Source organism: Oculina patagonica, chromosome 7 (genome assembly GCF_052425735.1).
Source record: "Oculina patagonica isolate OP01 chromosome 7, crgOcupat, whole genome shotgun sequence".
NCBI lineage: Eukaryota > Metazoa > Cnidaria > Anthozoa > Scleractinia > Oculinidae > Oculina > Oculina patagonica.
Genome location: NC_135764.1, coordinates 16,569,990 through 16,592,755, shown reverse-complemented (window position 1 = coordinate 16,592,755; position 22,766 = coordinate 16,569,990). Strand labels below are relative to the sequence as shown.

Sequence of the window (22,766 nt, the reverse complement as noted above, 5' to 3'; positions counted from 1 at the left end):
ATGGGACTGGTTTTTTTGGATGAACAATTTTTACTCAAATTTCTGTTTGCGGTAAAAAAAAACTTTTTTGGTGTGCTAGGCTCCCACCAATTTACAGTTATGTCAAACAATGTGTCAAGAGGAGACTTTTATTCAACTACATTGAAGTCTGTAAAAACAACAACAACAAAAACAACATCAAGGTTAAGATAATTATGTCACTGACTGGCTTTCGTAGGGTACACAGTTCTTGTTTTGAATATCCAATGCCTGAAGAATTAACAGCTGGGGTGTTTCCTTTGTTTGTTGGTAGGAAGTTGTGAGTTGTTGGTACAGCACTGAGGCAGTTTTCTTTCAGTAGTGCACACAGAGATATGTTGGGGAGTGACTTGACATAACTTCTTAAACTACCATGCGGTGAATTGAACATATAATTGCGTCTACTATGTCTGTCTTTTTGTAACCCCTCTTGAGACCATAACCCTCCAAGTTAACTTTTTCCTTAGTGGCCATTTGGCCACTGACTGTTTCGGTTTGGTTGCCAGTGAAAAATTTTAATCGCCAAAATATATGCATTAATTAATTAATAAATTTATAGATTAATCAATAATTAATAATAATCTTATTATTATCTAACTTTTTATTATAAATAACATTTTCCTTGAACTACCAAGTAAATTGAACAAGTTAAGTGAAAGAAGTACCTAATGTTGATTCAAGAACAAACTTATATTGGAATGATCGACCATCATATAATTTAGTTTCTGATCATAATGGAAAAGTGCATACCTCTTATTAATCGAGTTCGAGTGTCGTACTGTAAAATACCCCCCGACATGGCCCGCGCGCTTCGCGCTTGGGCCAAAGTCGACGGGAAAAAACGAGGATCCGTATTTTACAGTACGGACCGAGAAAACAAGGTTAATAAGATATTTATTATATCTCTCACTCTGGAGAAAAGTAAACATTTCAACAAAAGAGTGCTGGAAGCGGCTTCGTTTGACTGACGTACGTCAAAGGCGAAAGGACGAGTGAATTTCATTGGCTTTGTCGTAAACAATTCGGCCGTTTAATTTTTACTTATAGACTTTAATAGCTCGATTGATAAGTGTATGAACATAATTTAAATCCAACCTTTACTACTTTATTTCTGCAATTAGTTTTACAGTAATTTCAGTGACAGGATGAAACTAGATACAGTGCAAGTTTCCTTTGGAATAACTTCTAAAGTTCTTTTCTTGGCGACGAAAGTGCCGCGATTGACAACATGCGTTATAGCTTATCAAACTTTCGAAAACTTATGGCAGTGTTTGTAGAAAATACTGAACGAGAAACACGTATAAAGTTTGAAGGAACTACTTCAAAAAACTTAGCTCTTTAAGGCGACGTTGAATGCTACGTTGAAAGCTTGAAATTCTGTCTGGCTCGTACTCACCTCTATCGCGTTTGCGTACGTCTTTGAAAAACTTTCCGAGGAGCTTATCGAGGACGTCAGCAGGTACGGTTTCTACATGAAATGTTCCATCAATCTGCTCTTGACAACAATTATTGAACCGTTTCCATTCACTTTTCGTCTTCTTGACCGTGTTTGCATATTTCTCGGCACTGATGAAACTTTCAAGTTCTTGACTTGAATCCTGCTCTGGTTGCTCTAAGCTCTAAAAAATTGAGTTTAAAGTTCGGTAGATCTTCTTCGCTTCGCCTTTGTTCCTCGCTTTTTCCATCTGACTGCGAACGTTGTAGGAAGTTTTGAAAATCTTCTTCGCGAGACATTTCAACTTGCAAAGGCATACGGCATCAGGAGAACTCTCAGTCAAATTTTGCGGGCTGTACTGCAGAATACGGCCCGTAAAATTGACCAATCACAGCGTGCGTACTATCTCAGAGATATAATAAATATTATTATAGCCTTAGTGTTGTGAGTTGATCACAGTTCTAGTAAGTAAGTAAGTAACGTCTTTATTTATAGAGGGTAGCACTTAATAGCTATAAAGCTAACAAACTCGTGGCCCTCCTATTTACAAGTATTAAAAAAATCTAAGATACACAATAAAAAACCTACGATATACAATAATATATAAGAAACGAATTATCAATTAAAAAACTACTTATTAAAAACTAATTAAAAAACAATCTGTATTCGGAAAAAGATCTTAAAATAAAAAATGGTCAATAAAATGTTGTTTTCTTAAAATTGAACTACAAAAACTATTTCGAAAACTGTTATAAGAAGGTTTTTTTCTTAGTTCAAGTGGCAGGCTGTTCCATGCTTGGCATGTTTGAACTGCAAAAGTTCTTCCACCTTCAGTTTGTCTCTTAAAAGAAGGGCAAAGTAAGTTGAAGTTCGAATATCTCGTGTGTCTACCATGCATACTACTATTTAACCTTAGACTCTCTTGAAGATATGACGGCAAGAAACCTTGAACCCTTTTATATGCGATTGCACATCTTGTCACTTTTGCATCTTCATAAAACGGAAGCCATTTGAGACGGTTAAACAGTGGAACAGAAGGGGCCGTTCTGTCGGCGTTTAGAATAACTTGCGCTGCTCTCTTTTGTAGCTTTAGTACCCTGCCAAGATTGTCCTTGCTACATGTTGTCCAAGTGACATTGACGTAATCAAATACAGGCTTTATCATACTATTATAGTACAATATTCTCTGCTTGTGTGGAAGCACACTCCTGATCTTCTTTAGGATACCAATACGTTGAGAAAGTTTTTTGCATACACCATCTACATGCCCCGAAAAAGATAAGTCCTGATCAATTTCTAGCCCTAATAATTTAGTACTACAGACATTGGTTAGCTTCGTGCTCCCGATAGAGACTTCTGGTGCATAATCGATCTTGCTCGAAAGATGCTTTCCTGTGACAACCAAAACTTTAGTTTTCTTTTCATTAAGCGGTAACCTGTTTGCTGACGCCCAGCTTACCACCTTCGACACAGCCATATTTAGTGAGTCCTGCAGGTTTGACATCTTTCGAAAATCTGCGTACGAAGTAATTGTCGTATCGTCCGCATACAAATCAATATTGGATAAACTAACATGCAAGGGCAAGTCGTTTATGAAGACAATAAACAACAAAGGACCTAATATGCTGCCTTGGGGGACTCCATGCCTCACGGTTGTTAGGTCAGACATTGTCCCTGCCAGTGACACCAGTTGACGCCGATCGGATAGATAGGACTTGAACCACGCCAGCGACGACTCATCAACACCATAAGCATTCAGCTTTTTGAGAAGAATGGCGTGATCAACCATGTCAAATGCTTTACAATAGTCAACAAGAACTAAACCACAAACTTTATTATCATCTAGGTTAAACAACAGTTCGTCAATAATCCGTATCAGGGCAGTCTCGGTATTGTGGCGTTTCCGAAAACCAGATTGGCGAGGATAGATCAAATTATTTTCTGTCAGGTAGTTATACAGAGCATCATGGATGTGCCGTTTTATTACCTTGGATAACACAGGTAGAACCGAGATTGGACGAAAATTGGATACATCATCTAGGTCCCCTCCCTTGTGTAGTGGCGTTACTTTAGCGGTTTTCCAGCGACTTGGAAACACACCAACCTGAAATGAGTAATTGATCAGTCGTGCTACTGAAGGGGCGATCACTGTAGCAGCTATTTTTAAAAATCGGGCACTGATGTTGTCGATACCCGACGCCTTTCTTGGACTAATCTTCATAAGAGAGGATACCACCTGAGTCGTTGAAATTGGAGGGATTTCGAATGACACATTAGGATCCTTTCTAGACTGTACAAAGTTCAACAGCTTGTCGATATTATGAGCAACGTCAGGCATTGTCGATCTCAAGCGATCAGCAATAGTTGAAAAATGGTTGTTAAATTTCCGCGCAATGTCCACATTGTCTTCAAGAACTCTATCATCGTCCTTTAATTTGTTAATCGTCTGCTTATTCTTCGTATTTCCAGTCAAAGATTTAATTGTCTTCCAAATGACTCTTGAATTGCTTTTCGCATTATCGAATGCCTCATTTTAATACAAACGTTTAGCGTCTCGAAAATATGAGGTCCAAACACGTCCCACTTTCAGGACGTGTGGTCTCAGTGACTAACTGTTTGAAATTCAAATTTTTCAACTCCTTAGACAGTCGATGTTTGCTAAAACGCTGTGTGTTGTTATGATCAATGTTAAAATCCCCAACCAAGACTGTTTCTTTATTTAATAAAACTGCGCTTTCAATGTTTCGTTCCAAAACGTCATCATCATCTTTGCGATAGGATGGTGGTCTATATATCGCTGCAAACAACAGAGATCTTTTCGATTTAAAAGGAAACACCTCAAGCCAAATAGTCTCCAGATCCGATTGCTCGAGGTCAGTTCTTCGCTTAACGTTAAGTTCTTCATTAACGAAAGCCATAACTCCTCCTCCAATCTTTAAAGGCCTATCTCGCCGATACATTGTAAAACCAGGAACAGCGTAAAACGAGTCAGGTATTTGGTGATTGAGAAAAGTCTCGTTTATAAACAACAAATCTACTTGCGGCCTTCCAGAATTATCACATAGAAATAACTTGACCTGATCAAATTTTTCTGGAGTCATTCTATTAATGTTCCAGTGACCAAAGCGTAAGCCACTATTCCCCAGTCCGAGGTCGAAGCATGATTGTAGAGCAGAGTCCGTACTTGCAAAAGAATCATCGATTGATCCGGTAGTGGAAGAATGAGACAACTCGCTAGTCTCTGACATAAAGCTTGAGTTACTAAAGCTTGAATCGTTCTCTTCAGAGGTCCTTCGGTTAGGCGTTCGATTAATTGGCCCAGGATTCAGAGAAACATCATTTGCAAGAAGTACCAGACTAGCTGCCAGAGTATAATTCACAATATGTATTCCAGCCATTACCTTCATTCTTGTAGAAATGGCGTCCGACTTCGACGGTTTTCTCGTGAGTTGAAACATTCTTGAGTTGATAGTTACGGAAGAGCAATTTCTTCCCACTTGCAGATGAACCAAATTAAATCCGTCAAGCTCTCTTCTACATTTGGAAGCTAATTGAGGGAATTCTCATTCTGTCATTTTAAATTAATTGGCTTTTACTTTTAATAAATCTTTTACTATTAAACAATGGAAATGAACATGCCTTCAAAAAGTTCCATTGATTTACAAGATTTAAGTTACTTCACAAATATCAAAAAACAAAGCTTCAGATGGTCTTCAATTATAAACAACTCTTGGTTGATTTTTTAATATTTTACAATCACACTTAAATAGCCACCTTGGAATGGCTTGCACAATCCAAACAATTCAAACTTTCATGTAATGAAATAAAGTTTTTTATGTTTTTAATTTATACTCAGTCTAGTTACACATATTTCCATGTCTACAGCCAGCACACAGAAATCCATATTCCTGCACTAAAACTTAAACACCCAATGTGGTACGGACTTCAGATTGAAGAAATGGTCTCTGTGATCTCTTTGACGATTTGAACCATTCCTTCACTGCTGATTCAGGATCAAATTCTGCAAGGGATGGCCCTCAAGTGGGGTTTGCGTCAATTCTTCCAGTGTTCGACCACCCGGCAGGAGCGTGAATCATTTTTGATTCTGTTCTGGGCTGAATTGGCCCTCTCACACTGTGCAGCAGAGATTGGAAGCACCAGCAAAATCTCGACCTGGTGGAGAACATCCTTCAGATCTTCATTGTATGGTGTCGTTGTCAAGGGCGTGGCCCATAGATCTACATAAGCTTTATCTTTAAAATGGGTGCTGACTAGGATCTTTAAAGATACCCACTGGGATGCAGTGGCTTCAGTGCAGCAACCTTTACTCTTAAGCAGAGGCTGAAACCATTGCCTGTTGTCCAAAATCAATGAGTTCACCTGATTTGTGGGCCATGCATCATGATTAAAGACCAACATGTCTTTGACAGCTTGGTTTGGACCACAAGGCACAATTTTGTCAGCAGTTTGCAACAGCACACCAAAACTTGCTTCAATCCAGATAAACAGAGATCTGTGGCTCTTTTTATCTGGCCCCTACACGCCTGTGTGAGTGATCTCAACAGTAGCTAGACCACTGCCATCTCCAGAGAGAATGATATCTTGAAACATGAAAGAACCATTATAAGCCTGTAAGCTACTCAAAAAGTGTGAAGCCTTCCTCCTGGAACAGGGTGCTTACAGAGGAGAGTGATGTTTGAGACGGTCTCCTCCAAGAGAGATACAGCACATGGGAAGATGAGCTCATTTCGCTGAAACTGAACTCTGAGCTTGCTCAGAACTTCAAAAAGCTCAGCAAGGAAATGACAAAAGAAACTGTTTTCATGGCTTTTGACATCTGCATTGGTTGATGTTGTTCTTCAAGAAGCCAACATTTTGTTTCTCTGTTTCATCTCTAGCGGCGGAGGTTTGTTGAGTAGCTTTCAACAAGTCAATTTCATCAACTCGATTTTCTGTTCAAATTCGCTCCCTTGTTCAAGCTTTTTGTCAATTGTACCTATAATAATCTTGATAATTTGCACTCTACTCTTCTCTGTAAAGTTATCTGTAATTTCTAAGTCTTGAATAACAGTGTCAAGCCATTCTTGCTCTTCTTTATAAACCAGTGATTCAAGTTCAAGCTGCAGCTGTTCCATACCCAATAAAGACTATTTACTAGCAATTTACTTCCAACTGAGATCACTCAACAAGCGATCCACTAAATTGTAAATATAAAATGCTGTTTCAAACCCATTGTTCTACACGTAGTATCTGGCATCTGTTCACTAGCATCCCCTTTCTGACATCTCAGATCTTTCCTTTCTGTTTTACAATGGTCCTGGCAGGGTTGCCAGATTGTTACTGGCACTCCGGTTCTTGTTCTTAATAACAGAGGAGTAGAACTCCTTTCAGTTAAGTCTCTTTATTTTCCTTGGACTGCCTTCTTGTTACTAACATAACATTACCCATGTTACATTACTTGTGTTTTGTGAAACTAATAATAGCAAAACACAAAGTCATGAAACTTCCAGTTCAGGAAAACAAAACTCAAAGTCACTAAATGTCTTAAAATTTTCGGAAATGTTTCCGGTTAGGTTGAGTTCTGGGCGCTTGAGGTTTGTTGCCATGAGTTCGTGTATCCAACGTAACGTTGCGTGAAGAGGTTTCATGATCGAGGTATTCGCTGGGGCGGTTCTAGAAAAAGTTAATTCTACTTCTGACACCAAGTCTGGTGCTGTGTATCACGAGAAGCAAGGAACAGATGAAGTATAAACGACAAGAGAAAACTGTATTTCTGCCATGTGTGATCTTCCTACATCAATAATCTACAGGGCTGGAAATAACGGCCGGTCAACGGACAATGTCCGGCCTGATTGGGGACTTGACCGGTCAAATGTTCGCTTTGCCGGTCATGTTGTCCGGTCACAAGTCTATAATAATAGTAATATTGAAAAAACCCTAATTTTCTATGCTGTTGTCTACTTTCTGTTAGTGTATACACCTCGCTGTATTGCAGAACTTCCAACCAAAAAGTAAACTAGAACTGATCGAATTAAATGGTTGTTTACAATTCGCATGTTACGTTCTCAAAATTAAAATATTTTCCCAAATTGTCCGTTTCCTCTTGCACACAATTCAACGGTTAATTTCGTTCCAAAGCTCGGAATATAAAAGTACAATTTAAATGAACTATGATTTAAACAATCTTTAAATCTTTGCGTGGCTCGAAATTGCGACCGATACGGTCGCGTTTGCAACTAATATTTTTCCTTTGGCGACTAAAACTTTCTTTGCAGTCGCAAGTTTGGAATTAATATTTTATAGTGTGAGGTAATATACTTCCTCGTTTTCCAGTATGAAGCCATTGAAAATGTTCTTCTCTAGCTGCTTGTTATTTTAATAATCGCTGGGAAACGCAACGTGAAATCTATATATTTCGATGAGAACAATCCGGAAGTGACATAATTTATTAGATTTTTGCAAAACTTAAAGTTCCAAAATGGAGACCACAAGACCTTTGTTGATAAGGAAAACAAAACAGGCCAATGGACCTATAACCCACCTCAAGCACTGAAAACAACTGTGCCATTTGCATAGTTTGAAGCCAAAAGACAAATACATGGAGCCAGACATGAGCTAGACGCTTGCATCATTCATTCATTCATTGAACAAAAACTAACTTTGAAAACTTAGTAATTTAAATAGAACTGCAGTCAGCAATTGATTTTTCAATTCAACTGAAACAGAGTTTCATCCACGAAAATACAACTTTCATTAATAGAGTCCGCGAAAGAATTTTGTTTTCACCATTCATGAACATGAAACACAAGACAGTGTGGAGTCAAATTACATTTCACATGAAATTTGCATAAATTTGAACTTGCAAAAAAAGATGCAGACGAGTCATTAGACTGTAAACTTGCTTTTAATTAATAATTATTGAATTCTGATCTGATTGCTATTTTCCATGTATTAACTATTTGAAAACGGTTCTCATTCATGGAAACAAAACAGTTTTTCATTCAACTGTTGCAGTATTTATGGACGTGAAATTATTCGCTTAATCAAATTACATTCTGCACGAAATGTTTCCCAGTCATAAAAGCAAGAGAAAATAGATTTGAAAAAATAAGAACTAATGATAAAGAAAATTTTAAAACTTTAAACTTTTTTTGTACCGTATGGTTCCGACCTGAGGTAAGCAACATCGTAAAGTAACGAGCAATTCATTCAATCAGCAAAAAAATAGAGTTCTGACGACAATCTAAATTCCACAGTCAACAGTGTCGTTACTTTTGGGAAAAATTAATTTACTTTGGGAATGTTATTTCTTAAGGTGGGAGGTGTTATATTTTTACATATATTTAATACTTATTGAAAAATTGTATGTTGCAATTTTGTCCGAGCAGAAACGAGGTATGACCGAGCTAAAATGGATTTGACCGGACATTTTGACTGTTCAATGTTCGAAAGTTATTTCCAGCCCTGATCTATATCCCAGATCAAGGACCGAGAGGGGTCTCGGGACTAGTTCCCAACAGTGTGTAACTGTTGATAAGTTCCAAAAGATCATTTATTTACAGTGAATAAATGTACTGCCTTAAATGTACTGACATATTCTTTAATCTTGCTACAATAGGCTTAACACATATAAATAAAAGGAAAGATATATTAAAAATATAAATGCAAAATAATAAAAAAAACATGCAGAAAGGAATTTAAAAATATCTCAGAAAAGTATAAATGCATCACACAGGGGTTTCATTAAGTTTTGAAGTAGGAGGGTTCTTTTGATAGAGTAAGCGGGCACCCCACCTACACGAGGGCCGAAGGCCCGAGCCGCTAGGGGGGTCTGGGGGCATGCCCCCCCAGAAAATTTTTAAAATTAGACTCTCGGAAATGCATTTTCCAGCATTCTGAGGTGGAAATTTAACATTCTACATCCTCATTTTGCAAACACAAATTGTGAAAAATTTATGGAGCTTTTACCCACTAGCACATAGTGACTTAATGAAAAACAATACTCATTACTGTAACTGTCCACAACCTTAGAGAATTTATTAAATTGACAATCATTGTGACCTCATTAAACACTACTGGAACTGTTCACAGCCTTTTGGCTTAGAGAATTTAGTAAAATTGACAAGCATTGTGACTTTATTAAACACTACTGGAACTGTTCACAGCCTTAGAGAATTTACTAAATTTAAGTGACTTTGTGAAAAACAATATCGTAACTATTTGCAGACTCAGGGAATTTACTAAATTCATAACATGAATGACTATATCACATCTAACTCATTGGCTTATAATGTTTACTTTGTTTACAAATAAACAGTGTCAGGTCAAAAAACTGAACTAAAAGTCATCGAAATCTGAGCCATAATCTGAATCATCCCCGTCATCTGCAGGCAGCTCCAATGCTTTGGAAGTGGCATCAACTTGCTCTGCAATTGACAGCTGACTTGGCATGACACTGTCAGCCTCTGTCTGTACACCAGCATCCTGCACAGTTACAACATTCTCACTTATATCACCTGAACTGGTGGCCACTGGTGTGCTGACAAACTTTGGAGGACACTTTCGCCGTGGTTTAGCAGATAACCAAGCTCTAACAGAAGCATCAATCACCTCTTCAAATTCTTTACTTCCCACTTTAGGACCATTAATGAGAATGTGTAGTAGGGCGTTGAGCATGTCATTCTTCATTCTACTTCGAAGCCTTGTCTTCATCAGTTTTAAAGAACTGGCACCCCTTTCCGGCCATGCATTTGAGACTGGAAGAGAAATCACTGCCTCTGCCACCTTTGCAACTAGTGGAAGATTAAATGGAACCAGGTCCTTCATGAACATTAGCTTCTGGAGGCACCAATCAGTTGAAGTGACTGTAGGTTTGCTCCCACCAGGGGGCTTTCTAACTTCCTCAGGCAGCTCATTCTTCCATTTTGCCAAGTTGTACTTGAATACCTGCCACTCATCCATCAGCTGCCTTTTGTCGCTGTCTTCATCAAAGAACTGCTCAGCCAGAAGTTTCACTGATGCACTGCCATAATCCCTAAATCCTGGCTGGCCTCTTTCTGGAACTAGTGCAGGGTCGAATATGCTAAAAGCAGACAGGAGGGGAAGGGCGGGAAATCTGCTGTTTAAGCTTCTTTTTAGTGAATTGACATATTTCACCAGGAAATTGGTGAGAAACAGCTTATCTCCATCAGAAGCAGTGAGATCAGCTTGTTCCAGTCTGCCTCCAGGTGATAGATCTCTAAGAAACTCGGTGACTGGTACTCCCGTCTGGACAATGTTGTCAAGATCGTCAATACACTTCTGAATTGCTGGCTTTATATGGGAGAAGGAAATCTTTCCTTCCTGGAAGGTACAGCTAAGCCTGTTGAGAACAGGAAGAACGTGATGCATGACTGTTACCCCCCCAATGAATTTCACTTTGTACATTTTTCCACGAAGACCTGATGCTTGAGCATCTTTCTGGTCAAGTTGCCTTAGTGTAAGCATGAGGGGTATGTAATCCTTATGTACACCCTCTACAGCCTTGCCAAGAGAGAGCCACCTTGTGCGAGTAGCCTTAGCAAGTCTACGGACGCACTTATCTTTAGCCTCTTTAGAAGGCTCTTGCAGCTTTTTAACAGAAAGTTGGGTCTTCAGATATGCTGCAAGTCGTTTGGGGGAATTTTCAAAAAATTTCCAGACCTGGAAAAGCCATCTCTCAACTTCTTGCATGTATGCGATCTCGTCATTAGTGTCACAGCAAGCAAGTGACAGTTTATGGCAGATGCAGTGAATGCTGACAAGGTGTTTGTTTAACTCTTTGAGTCTGGTGGCTACCCCACTGGTTTTTCCGGTCATCACTGATGCTCCATCCGTGCAAAGGCCATTGAGCTTTCCAACTGATAAGTCACACTGATTTAACTCCTTTACAAGAGTGTTTGTTATGGTTTCTGCATTTGCAGAATCAGACTCAACAAGCAGATCATTAGCACTAAGAAAGTTAATGTCTGTGCCACCAGAAGTACTGTTCCAAAACTGCACGAATGTGACTAACTGCTCAGTAACAGCAATGTCTGTCACTTCGTCAATTAGAAGGCCAAAAGACCCTGCTTTCTTAATTTCTTCCACTAACATGTTCTTGACCACTTGTCCACTGGTCAAGAACATTTCTCTCACTGCAGCGGGAGATTTGTAGCTAAAATGTTGCATTTTGTCTAGACCAACAGCACGGAACAGATTAAGCAAAGAGAAAAACTTAACATTGGCAACTGCCTCCTTCGCTAACCAGTACAAGGCTGCAAAAGCATTGTACAAAACATCATTGCGAACTGCTTTCTTTTCTTCATACTGTTGATGAAACATTGACACCCTCTGATTCATTTCAGCTTCCACAGCAGCTTCATGCATTTTGGTTAAAGAATGTTCTCTGATGGCCTCTTTCCTGTATCTTGTGCTGGGTGCATTGCTGAATACTGCAGCATTGTTCTGAGTGTTCAAAGTTTTATGTTTGCAGCAAAGAAAACAAAACATGCCTTGGTTTTCTGAGAAAAGAAGCCACCAAATGCCTGTGGTGTTATCATAGGCTAGTTCTCTTTCTTCAACCCAGCTGTGGTGAAAACGTCTCTTCTTCAGCTTCTTCTGCCTGGCCTCTTCTTCTTCTGAGAAAACTTTGCAGCATTTCTGTTTGCACTCATAGTAGTTGTGCAGGTTAGAAAGTCCACACTTCTCTATCTCTAATAACATAACGTCATCTGCTATTGCTTTAGAAACATTTGCCCCGCGAGATTTTTCTACTCGCTGTGAGGTATCTGAGACTGCTTCATTAGATGACTGCATTTCTACTTGCTGTGAGGTATCTGAGAATGCTTCATGTGAAGACTGCGTTTTTGCCTCTCCAGTTGCCTCTTGTACCGAAGGCATGGTTGAATTGTCTGCCAAAGAAATGACCAATATTACAATGTATAGGCCTTACCTTATCACATGTGCTGAGTTCACGTTTTTGGTGGATTTCCATTGCAGAATTACATTTCCCTTTTTGTAGTGGTTTTTGTGTGGTTTGTTTTATGAGTTGCTGGAAAAGCACAAAAATTGTATGTGTACACGAGGTTTATCTTCAGTAAAAAACCTAGCCTGCGTAGCAAGCGTTCCCGTGCGAGCGAAGTGCTGTGTCGAGCGCGAGCGAAAGATTCCGGCCGCGCGAAAATTGAGGCGAGAGCAAAATTAAGCGCTTGGAACAGTGCAAAGAATCTGTACATTTTTCTTCAAAATTTCAACCAGCTCCTTTGTCAAAAAGCTGACGGCAATCTTCAATGTTCCACGGACAACATCCGCGCCACACGCTCTCACGCTGTTTTATGTTAGATAAGCTTATTAGGTAATGTAATTAACAATATTGTTTTTAAAGTGTAAGTATTAAATCGAATCATACAACTCAGCGCGATTGCAAGTTCTCAGGGATCCCACAATAAGCGAAGAAGAGCCGGTCTTTGATTATTTATATTTGTATGCATCCTCAAAGACACAGAGGCCTGATAGTCGGGAAGTAAGAAAAAGCGGCGAAATCGGTGGCGAACGAAAGTTTTCAAGAACGGCGATTTCGATTATTGTTTGTATTCAAAGGTCGTTCCGGTTCACTGACTGTTTTGACATGCAAATGAACGTACACTTTATTTATATACGCCAGTGCAAGTTTATTATATTGAAAAAAAGACTTGTGAAGTATTAATCACTCACCTTTTGACTTCTTTGAAACGACGAAGAAATTGTCAAGGACGCCTTGAGCAGATCTTTTATTTGTTGCGGCCATTTTAAACCATGTGCTTTTCAGTCGTGTGAAATGTCACGTGCAAATGTTATGCAACAGCTTGCAAGAGAGGTCCTGGTTACTACTTTGATATCGTAGGCGATGCGTTTCGCGAAGGAACGCGATGCGATCAAACTTTGAAATTTATTACTTTGCTTGAGGAAACCCTCGGTAATCCGGACACAAGAATATTAATTTACATGAAAAAGGACTGTGATGCAATTCCTGGTTAGACTCTGCTATCAATGTAGGAGAATGGTGAAAAGATGTTTCGGTTAGTCTGACTTTTGATAGATCTTGTATTTGTCTACTTGAGACCTCATTTTCGCGAAGGCGGGTACTGTACTTAGAGTAGACGGGTGCCGGTACCCGGGTCCCGGCTTCTAATAAAACCCCTGATCACATATTTAAATAGTTTAAATATTGACTGGAAAGGCACACCATATTGTAAATCAATAGAACAGCCAGTTGCTTTTTTTTTCTTGTTTTGTTACCAGTACTCCTTTGAGACTGGATGTAGTAAATGAAACTTCTGCTTCTGATTCTTCTTTGTCTACAGTTTCACATTAATCAGCATTGCTATCTTCACTTTCTACTTTGTTACTCGAGTTTGCTGACTCGGGTCGTTATTTTGTGTGTGTTATTATAGACGTTTTTATCGCTCTGACAGGTATTTACATTGCAGGTGATGATAGTCTGTGTACCTGTCTAGTTTTTCACAGTCAGTATTTTTACCCTGACTGGATAAGGGCAGCTAAGTCATACACAATCTCACTCTTCCTTTTTTCGGATTCTATTTCTTACTTCTCATCTTACTTAGTGCTTGCAGCTGTTTACAGTGCTTTACAGAGTCTTACAGTAAAATCATAGCCTCACAGAACTCTTTACTAAGTTCTGTTAGTTTGGTTTTGATGGGGCTAACTGAATTTTTTAAAAAAAGCCATGGCAAAGAGCAGCTTACGCAACAGAAACATAAGGTCTACTGTCCTAGCAGTTCAAGACACCAAAATGTTCACCACTTCACCACTACCTCATTATCCAAGTGGAACAAGATGTGCCATCTCCCGCACAGGCTAAATAAGGTTAAACAGCCAAGTCATCTGCAAAGATGAAGTCTAGGAATACTTTCTTTGTGCCAGTAGAGGTTTAATTTCAATTGTGTAGTCAACATCTAGTTCACTCAGCTATACAGTGCTAACTTCATGAGTGCCCATGGACGCAGACCAGACCGAATACCAGCCTGGTCACCATCTGGAATTGCCAAACTTACTAGGTGACCTTTTACCAATTTTGAAGTACCTGTAGTTTTCATGGCCTTTTTGCTCAGGATGCTTTCTTTTATTAGTTAGTTTGTATGTACCATTTGATCTTTTAAGCATTCAGTTAGTAGTTTCGTTCTTAATCTTCACCACAGTTTGAGCGTTGAGTAACAGGACCAAAGAGATGAGGGGAAAACCAAGTGGTACAAATGATTTATATGTTCTGTTAGTATGATCAAAGACCCCTTAGTAGCAGTTGTGGAATGTTTCTGTCTCAAACATCTGACAATGTAACACTTTTTCTTACAACTGGTCAAACAAAACCATTTTAGTTTTGCCAATTACCTCAGTGATTTCTTTCACTTCCCAGTATTAGATTCACCTGCACTTAACTTGTACAAATGATGGTTTCGCTAGGTTTCTTTTTTCCATATTATCACAGAATTGCCATGTTTATCGAAAGAACACGTGATTACGAGTGACGTAACACATATATCATGACATCTCCCCTCTAAGCAAATACATGTATGAGGAGTAATAAACATGCTATTAAAATAGCAACATTGTCCACAGTTCATTGTCCAAGACCTTATGTCAAAAGTCATTTTAAAGCAAGTGTTCTCAGCTGATAACAACAACTCAGCATAGCAACATGTAATATACAAAAACTAATAGTACCGGTATATAAAGTCATCTTGTCTTGGTGCTCGAATAGTACGGGCATATCTTGTTCTGACTACTTCAGGTGTCTTGATGATGGTTCTGTCACTTCCTCTGCTCTGCGTGATCCCTCTGTCACCTTTCGGACTTGTGACTTCTGGTGTCGTGATGATGTCTCTCTTGTTTCGTCTGTAGAGAGTTTCATTGCTGTTCACAATTACTGATCGAGGGGTGTAAGCAAGTTTTGTAACCGTGGCAGGTTTCCAGCCATTCTTTGTTTTCATTTGAACAGTGTCACCAGTTGTGACAGGAGGTAGTGACTTTGCTCCTCTGTCAAAGTACAGCTTCTGTGATTTCTGTTGAGCTAAGAGCTAGGACTTAGCATTGGTTGGGATTCTCGCAATCAGCAACTGTGTAGCATTTGAAAGTTTGGTTTTCAGCCTTCTGTTAAGGAAAATTTGAGCTGGAGGGTAGCTCAGTCCAGTGATTGGAGTATTTCTGTTTTCCAGCAAGGCAATGTATGGGTTGGTACCATCTTCCTAAGCTTTCTTTAGTACAGATTTGGCTGTTCCAACGGCTTTTTCTACTTGTCCATTTGCTTGTGGGTGCTTGGGACTTGTAGTTGTGTGTTTAAATTCCCATGAATCTGCAAACTGTTTAAATTTCTGGCTTGAGAACTGGGGACCGTTGTCGAAATGACCTCATCGGGTATCCCATAGCGTGCAAAGGTGGATTGGGAGGTTAGCTACCAGGAGATAGATTTGCATTTCAGTTTCAGCATCAGGTATCCCTTGATTAGTGTTAGTGGTCTCCAGGTGGGCTCTGGATAGTGCATCAGCGATGAACATCAGTTTTCCTGGAACGTACTTCACCTTTAGGTGGTAGTGCTGCAATCGAAGCAGTAGGCGTTGTATTCTGGGTGGTGCTTTGGCAATTGGTTTGGCAAATATTGCTTCTAGTGGCTTGTGATCAGATTCTACTTCTATTTCTTTGCCATACAGGTACTGATGAAAAAGTTCGCATCTAAATACTATTGCCAGTGTTTCTTTTTCAATCTGTGCATACCCTTTCTGGCAGTCAGTCAGGAATTTTGATGCAGGCTGATTATCTTGAAGTAACACAGCTCCAAGTCCTGATTGGGATGCATCTACTGAAGGCTTCACAGGCTTGTTTACATCATAGTAGCTCAGTACTGGTTTTGAGGTTAGGACCTTCTTAATTTCATTAAGATTTTTTCTTGCTGCTCCTCCCAGTGCCATTGTACCTCTTGCTTGAGTAAGACTCTTAGCGGCTCAGTTAAGGCGCTCATGTTTGGGATGAGCTCACTTAGGTAAGTTACCATGCCTAGCAGGCGCTCCACATCCTTCTTGTTTTGCGGGCATGGCAAGTTAAGGATTGCCTCAATCTTTGATTCATCAGGTTTGATTCCATCTTTGGTAATCTTGTCACCAATGTACACAACTACGGGAATCTTGATTTCACACTTTTGTTTCTTTAGCTTAACACCTTTCTCGTGGGCTCTCTTAAGCACATTTCTGAGTGCTTTGTCGTGGCACTCTTTATCTTTGCCTCATAAAAGAAGATCATCATAGATAACTTCTGCTCCTTCAATTCCTTCAAAGGTGTGGTGGTTCGGGCCCAAGTAGACCAAAAAGCTTAGGCATAAAACAGCAACAACATTTATTCCTACTACCATTTCTCCGACCACATGCTATCTTTTATGCATCCCATAATACACAAGGGATCATGTGACTGACATGTTACTTCCGGTTACAATAGAAACACTACATCTCCCCCTAAGTTATTACAAATGTTAGTACTAGAAGAACTAAATGAACAGTATTTCAAATCTAATTAAAAGTCCTGAAAACAAACAAACAGTCTCTGTTAATGTCTCTTGCACATTCTAAACGTAAGTGCATACGTAGTCTTTTAAATAGGCGGGTGGTTGTCTAGAGCGCGCAGGTCGCAAAACAACTGAATCGCCCGGCAAAGGGTTGGGTGGAGTCTCTTTCACCTCTGCTGCTGGCTGGCTTGCGATTGTCACTGGATGCGTAAGTTCCACCTGGTCTGGCTCTTGGGGTGGTTGTGTTGGCTGCTCTCGGTGCTGCTTTCCAGTGGTTTCAGGTGCAACAAATTTCTTCATGTGTGCTATGTATTGTTCCCATTGGTATCTTCCAGTATGACAGCATTTCCATCTTTGTGAACAACTTTGTATGGCTCAGGCTCATAATTGGGTGACAGTTTGTTCTCTCGAGCCTGTTTCAGTAGGACTTGATCACCCTCTTCAATGTCGCTAAATTTGGCAGCGCGTGTTTTGTCTGCATACTCCTTCTGTCTGAGCTTAGCTCGAGCATCCCTCTCTTTTAAGAGCAGCTGCCATTGTGCTTCTGTAGCTCGATCATTGGGAATTTGAACTTTAGGAAGTTTGTCACGCAGCTTTCTCCCCATCAGTAGTTCTGCAGGTGATATCCCAGTAACAGTATGAGGGATAACTCTGTACTGTAATAGAAAGTCTGCGAGTGCCTTTCGCCAATCTTTACCCTCTAGGCGCGCGATTCTCACAATTTTCAGTAAGGTTTCATTGCAACGCTCTACCTCTCCATTGCTTTGGGGCCAATAAGGCACGCCCTTTTTGTGTTCAATTGCTAGATATTCTAGGAATCCCTCAAATTCCTTGGATGCAAATGGAGGTCCGTTATCACTACGGACAGTCTCTGGTAGGCCATGTGTTCTAAAAATAGCCTCCATGGACTTGATTACGTGTTGTGCATCTGTTTTCTTGAGAAGGATAGCTTCGATCCAGCGAGAATAGTAGTCTACGACTACCAAGAGGTGATCTCCACTTGTAATCTCGAGAAGATCAACTGAGATTTCTTACCATGGGGAGTCTGGTAGTCTGGTTGATCTCACCGGCTCTGGTTTGGATCGAGGTCCGACAAGCTGGCAGGGGTGACATGTTCGTACTACTTGTTCTACTTGCTTGTCCATTCGCGGCCCCTACTTTCTCTCTCTTAGGATGAAAATGTATTCATGCGGACGCGCGGAATCAAAATGGCGGCTCTGTAATGTCTGTTCTTTGGCTTCTTTCACTGTCTGTTTTTGGGGATCGATGGTTTGGCACTGGAATTGCGCCAGCGCTTTGTGCCAAAACAGTTGGCGGACCAAGGGTGTTTGGTACTACAATTTGCCAGTGGACCCCGAACTCAGGAAAAAATATCAAGCTGTATTAAAGAACGAAAATGTCAACTGATCAAAGCAAGTCATCTGTTCAGCTCATTGGAGTAAAGGCGAGAGGCTATCTCTTGACGATATTCCTGATGTTATTTGTTCCAAAGAACAGCAAGAGAAATTGGAATCGTTGATGGAGAAAACACCCAGTAAGAGTCTAAAGAAGAAGGTTGCATGGGCCCGCAGAGTTCTCGTGGAAGCAAATCACGATACAAGAGGTGAGCCCAAATCAACGCGGAAAAGAAAAGCTCCTAAGGAAAGGTTGTTTGAATGTAAGGACAAGACGCCTGTCAAAAAGAGAAAGAAAACAAGAAGTGCGCTGGAAAAGGAAAACCTTCCACTCCAAGCCCAAATTAAAACACTGATTTCTGAAAATAAAGCTTTATCTAAAAGGGTATTTAGAAATGGATCGGCTCCAACAAGAAATGACAGCCTTACAAGACAAAATGAAGTTTGAGATAGATTCTTTCGAACAGAAAATAAAAGAAATGAAATTCGAACTTAATAAGAGAAGATTTACCTATGACTGCTTGAAGAACAGGGATAAGGAATTCTTTGACATGTGTGAACTCACTGTAAATGAATTTGACTGTCTTTTTGCATGTGTGATTCCTTTCTTACATCTGATTGTGTTCCGGACTGTGTTCAAAGTTTGGAAAAATTAGATTCACATAATAAACTGCTTGACAGCAGAACAGAACTCCTTGTCACACTGACTGTGGCAAGACATGCAGTGGATCTTGTCATTATGGCCAAGTTAGTAGGTGGAAGTTCCTCAACTATTTCAAGAGTGTTTGTTGCTTGGATGGTTTTCCTTCGCTGTATTCTAGACAAAGTTAATCTGAAGCCATTGCCTGGCTTTATTGAAGCTTCCCTCCCTAGAGTTTTTGTTGATGCAGGGTATGCTGACTGTGGAATTCTTGGGGACAACACAGAGACCTGGATTGCTCAATCAGAGAATTTTGAGTTGAATAACCTCACCTTCAGCCATTACAAAAATCACACAACTGGTAAAGTATCTGTGTGGATTTTTCCTCATGGTGCTTTATATAAATGCTCTGATGCTTTTCCTGGGTCAATCTCAGATGAACAACTCACTGAACAAATTGGAGTTATAGACTACTGCCCTAAGGGAAAGGTGGTTATGACTGATAAGGGCTTTGCAATTAGTGATTTGTGTCATGAAATGGGAGTACATCACAACAGGCAACCATTGAAGAACAACTGTCAGTATGATGAAAATGACATAAATCTAAATTTTGATATTGCAACCCTTCGCATTTATAATGAAAATGCAATTGGCAGAATTCGTGACTGGTCAATCTTGAACAAATGCTGGCCTTCAGGGAGAGTTGACCTTTTTGGAATTTGTTGGATTGCACTGGTACACATTGTTAACTTGACTAAGAAACCTGTTGGTCCCAAGGAAACACAAGACAGCAAAGTGCAGTAAAATAACATTTAAATACAACTCGATATCCTGCCAACAGGCATTGTTTACAAGATATGCTATCTTCGTAAACAGAAAACACTTTACAGTTTTTAATATTTGATTACTTAAATAACATTTTGTCCAAGTATTATATCTGTAGCATAAATGATGCAAATGAACTGCAGATGGTCAGAGAAGAAAATATGCTCATGTTTGTAACCCAACAATAATCTCTGTTTGCTTCCTTATGTCATTCATAGCTGTTTTTAAGACAAAATTGAGATTATTAATCTAAAGAGTTGATGTTGATTTTCATTACTTTATTGGTTTCTTCTTTTACCCATGATCTCAATGGTTTTGTGCTTTGAAAGGTTGGCACCCTGCCAACAGTCAGTTCACCCAGCTTTTTAAGGAGTTTGTTCTCTTCATGAGGCCATTCACAGATAATACTTCCAGTGATCATGTGATCAATGATGGTTTTTGTAACAGTGAGAAGCAAGTTGTTTTTCTGTATTAAAAATAGATTGAAGCTTTTTGTTTCAGGATGATAGGATTGCAAAAACACAATAGTTGCTCCAGTGATTGCCATCTGGTAATTTGTCTGGAGAAGATGGTTAGCTGTTACAGCGATAAGTGGTCCATCACTCCCTGCCACCCTTGTTTTAACTTCCAATAAAAAACTCAGGCCAACACCATCTGGGCTTCCCCCATACTTAATATCACTTGGGTGGGTAAAAAAACCACATGAAGTGACTGGCAGTTTTGTTGCTGTTACAAAAGCTTCAACAGCTTCACCCTCAAACTGTCTACCTCTGGTAAAACTAGCAAATTTCTTTGGCTTAACTTTATTAGGATCAATTTTGTTTTTGACACATAATAAATAATGCAAGTGCTCTTTCTCTCCAGCAAGTCCAATCAGATTACCTATTATACTGCAGGTTACTTTTCCAATACGGAGATCAAACCATTCTTGGGTATTTTGTTTGACTTCATGGTAATTAAAGCCAAATGCATAAACTGGTTTCAAGGGAGGAACTGATATGGACAGAACTTTGGTATTTTTGTCCCCCTTACTCACAAGATTACCCTTAGCAGCCTCAACAATACCTTCTAATTGCTTAACATACAAATTTACTTTTTCATGTTCATACATAGTTTGATTCTTTGCCACTGAAGCACCAGGGGCATGTTGATCCTCAGCTGGGGCTTACATTCCTGTGACAAGCTGATCATCTTCAGTGTTTGGATCTCAAAGGTGCATGCCAAACATCACAATCATTCGCAGAAAATCTTGGCTTTAGCAATTGCTCATCATGAAAGCAGTCCTTTGCATAGTTGTGATCTTGAAGGGCTTGTTTTAATCTGTAATTATAATTATAATGCAGCTGCTCAAAAAGCCCAGATTTCACATCATATTTCTTTAGCTGGTCATAGATATGGCTCTCAATGTTAACCTTAGTTTCTTGAATCCCATTTCTGATTCTAGATACCATTCCATCGATATCACGTTTCGACCAATCATTTTTCTCCAATGACTCATCAGACATGGCTTGGGCATTTGAAACATTCAACTTTCTTTTTGGGCGTGAACTGACCAGTGTCTTCCTGGATGATCGCACATTTCGGAGTTGGGACAGAGGTACATGGCACAGCTCAGTTTGCTTTGTTACACCCTTTCTGTGCCACTTTTGAATTTTCTGAGTGCAAGTAAGAGAAAGAAATTTAACTCCATGGCTGGTGTAATGTTGCAGATATATCAGTAAGCAAACAACATGACAGCATAACTCTGAAAGTCCCACTGCATATTCACAGTGGCCCTTAATAGGTGTACCATCCTGGAACAGAACAACTGCAGGTCTTGTTACTCCATTGTTTGTAGGTGTAAAACTTTTAAATATATGTGCTTTTACGAAAATAGAACTTCCTTCTTTGCAGACTATAACGGTTTTAACTTTCCTGCTGTTAAACATGCGAAGAGCTTTCCGGTACTGACCCAGGCTACCTTGGCGCTTGAGAGCTTGATAATTTTTGATCATGGCACTTGTAACCTAAAACAAAATCTCTACCCATTATACATTGAACAGCTATACTTAAAATAAACTTCATTGAGTCACAGCTCGCAAATTACCAGTCTAAATAGAACTTACAACAGTTTATTTTTAATGGGAAACAGGTAAGACTCATCATTTGTTCACGCAAACATTAAAAGTGAAAAAAACAAAAATGAGTTACCTTTGGATAATCACTTGAATCTGCCGTCCAGGTTGCTTCTGGTGGCGGAATGTTCCGTACTAAGAGCCTTGATTTAAAATTGAAGGATTTCTTTCTCCTTAATATAATTTTGTCCAAAATCAGCGGGTGTTCTTGTAAGTTAACGATTCTTTTGACTAAGAGTTCCTTCGATCCAGACACACTTTGCCCAAGTTTAAGTAAGCACTTCTGAAGGCATTCTACGCTCCACTTCGATGGATCCTCGGAAATAACCTTCGCTTTAACTTTTTCAAGGGAAATTTCGGGCTGGCTTTCCTTTTTCGCCGACTTTTTCGCCATGATGTCGAGAAAAGGCAAGTCATAAGGTCACAAAAGAAAAGCTAAGAGGCCACTTCCGTCCGGATAAAACTAAATTAGTGCCAGTCTCTCTCGGTTTGAAATTTGGCAATAGCCTGACGTAACATCTTAAGCGTTGGGTCTTTTTCAGAAGCTATTTCAACTTCCTTCGGTACCAATGCAGCTGGTACAGCTTCGCTCACTACGCTGTATGCAAACTCTTCTGTAGCTTGAGTTTCGCAATCATGGGTAGTACCCACTGGTAGGCGGCTGAGGACATCTGCAGCATTGTCCTTGCCCTGTATATGTGTCAACTTGTATTGAAACTGCTGTAAGTAGAGAAGCCATCTTTCTATTCACCACATCTTTCGTGGTGAGGTCCCACAATGGACTCGATATTGT

The 22,766-nt window shown here is 39.7% G+C and overlaps 1 protein-coding gene and 2 pseudogenes across 1 annotated transcript; 1 reads left to right on the top strand and 2 right to left on the bottom strand.

The window, feature by feature from the left end:
• Window positions 1-9,430: 9,430 nt before the first annotated feature.
• LOC144660878 (zinc finger protein 862-like) lies at window positions 9,431-13,636 on the bottom strand. The gene is made up of 2 exons (XM_078521606.1): window positions 13,166-13,636; window positions 9,431-12,363 (listed from the first exon to the last, which is right to left on the bottom strand). The coding sequence occupies exons 1-2, from the start codon at window positions 13,236-13,238 to the stop codon at window positions 9,791-9,793; spliced, it is 2,646 nt and encodes an 881-aa protein (XP_078377732.1). The 5' UTR covers window positions 13,239-13,636; the 3' UTR covers window positions 9,431-9,790.
• A 4,598-nt stretch (window positions 13,637-18,234) lies between these two features.
• On the top strand, window positions 18,235-19,838 carry LOC144660316 (uncharacterized; annotated as a pseudogene).
• Window positions 19,839-20,103: 265 nt separating this feature from the next.
• On the bottom strand, window positions 20,104-21,853 carry LOC144660315 (uncharacterized; annotated as a pseudogene).
• Window positions 21,854-22,766: the final 913 nt, after the last annotated feature.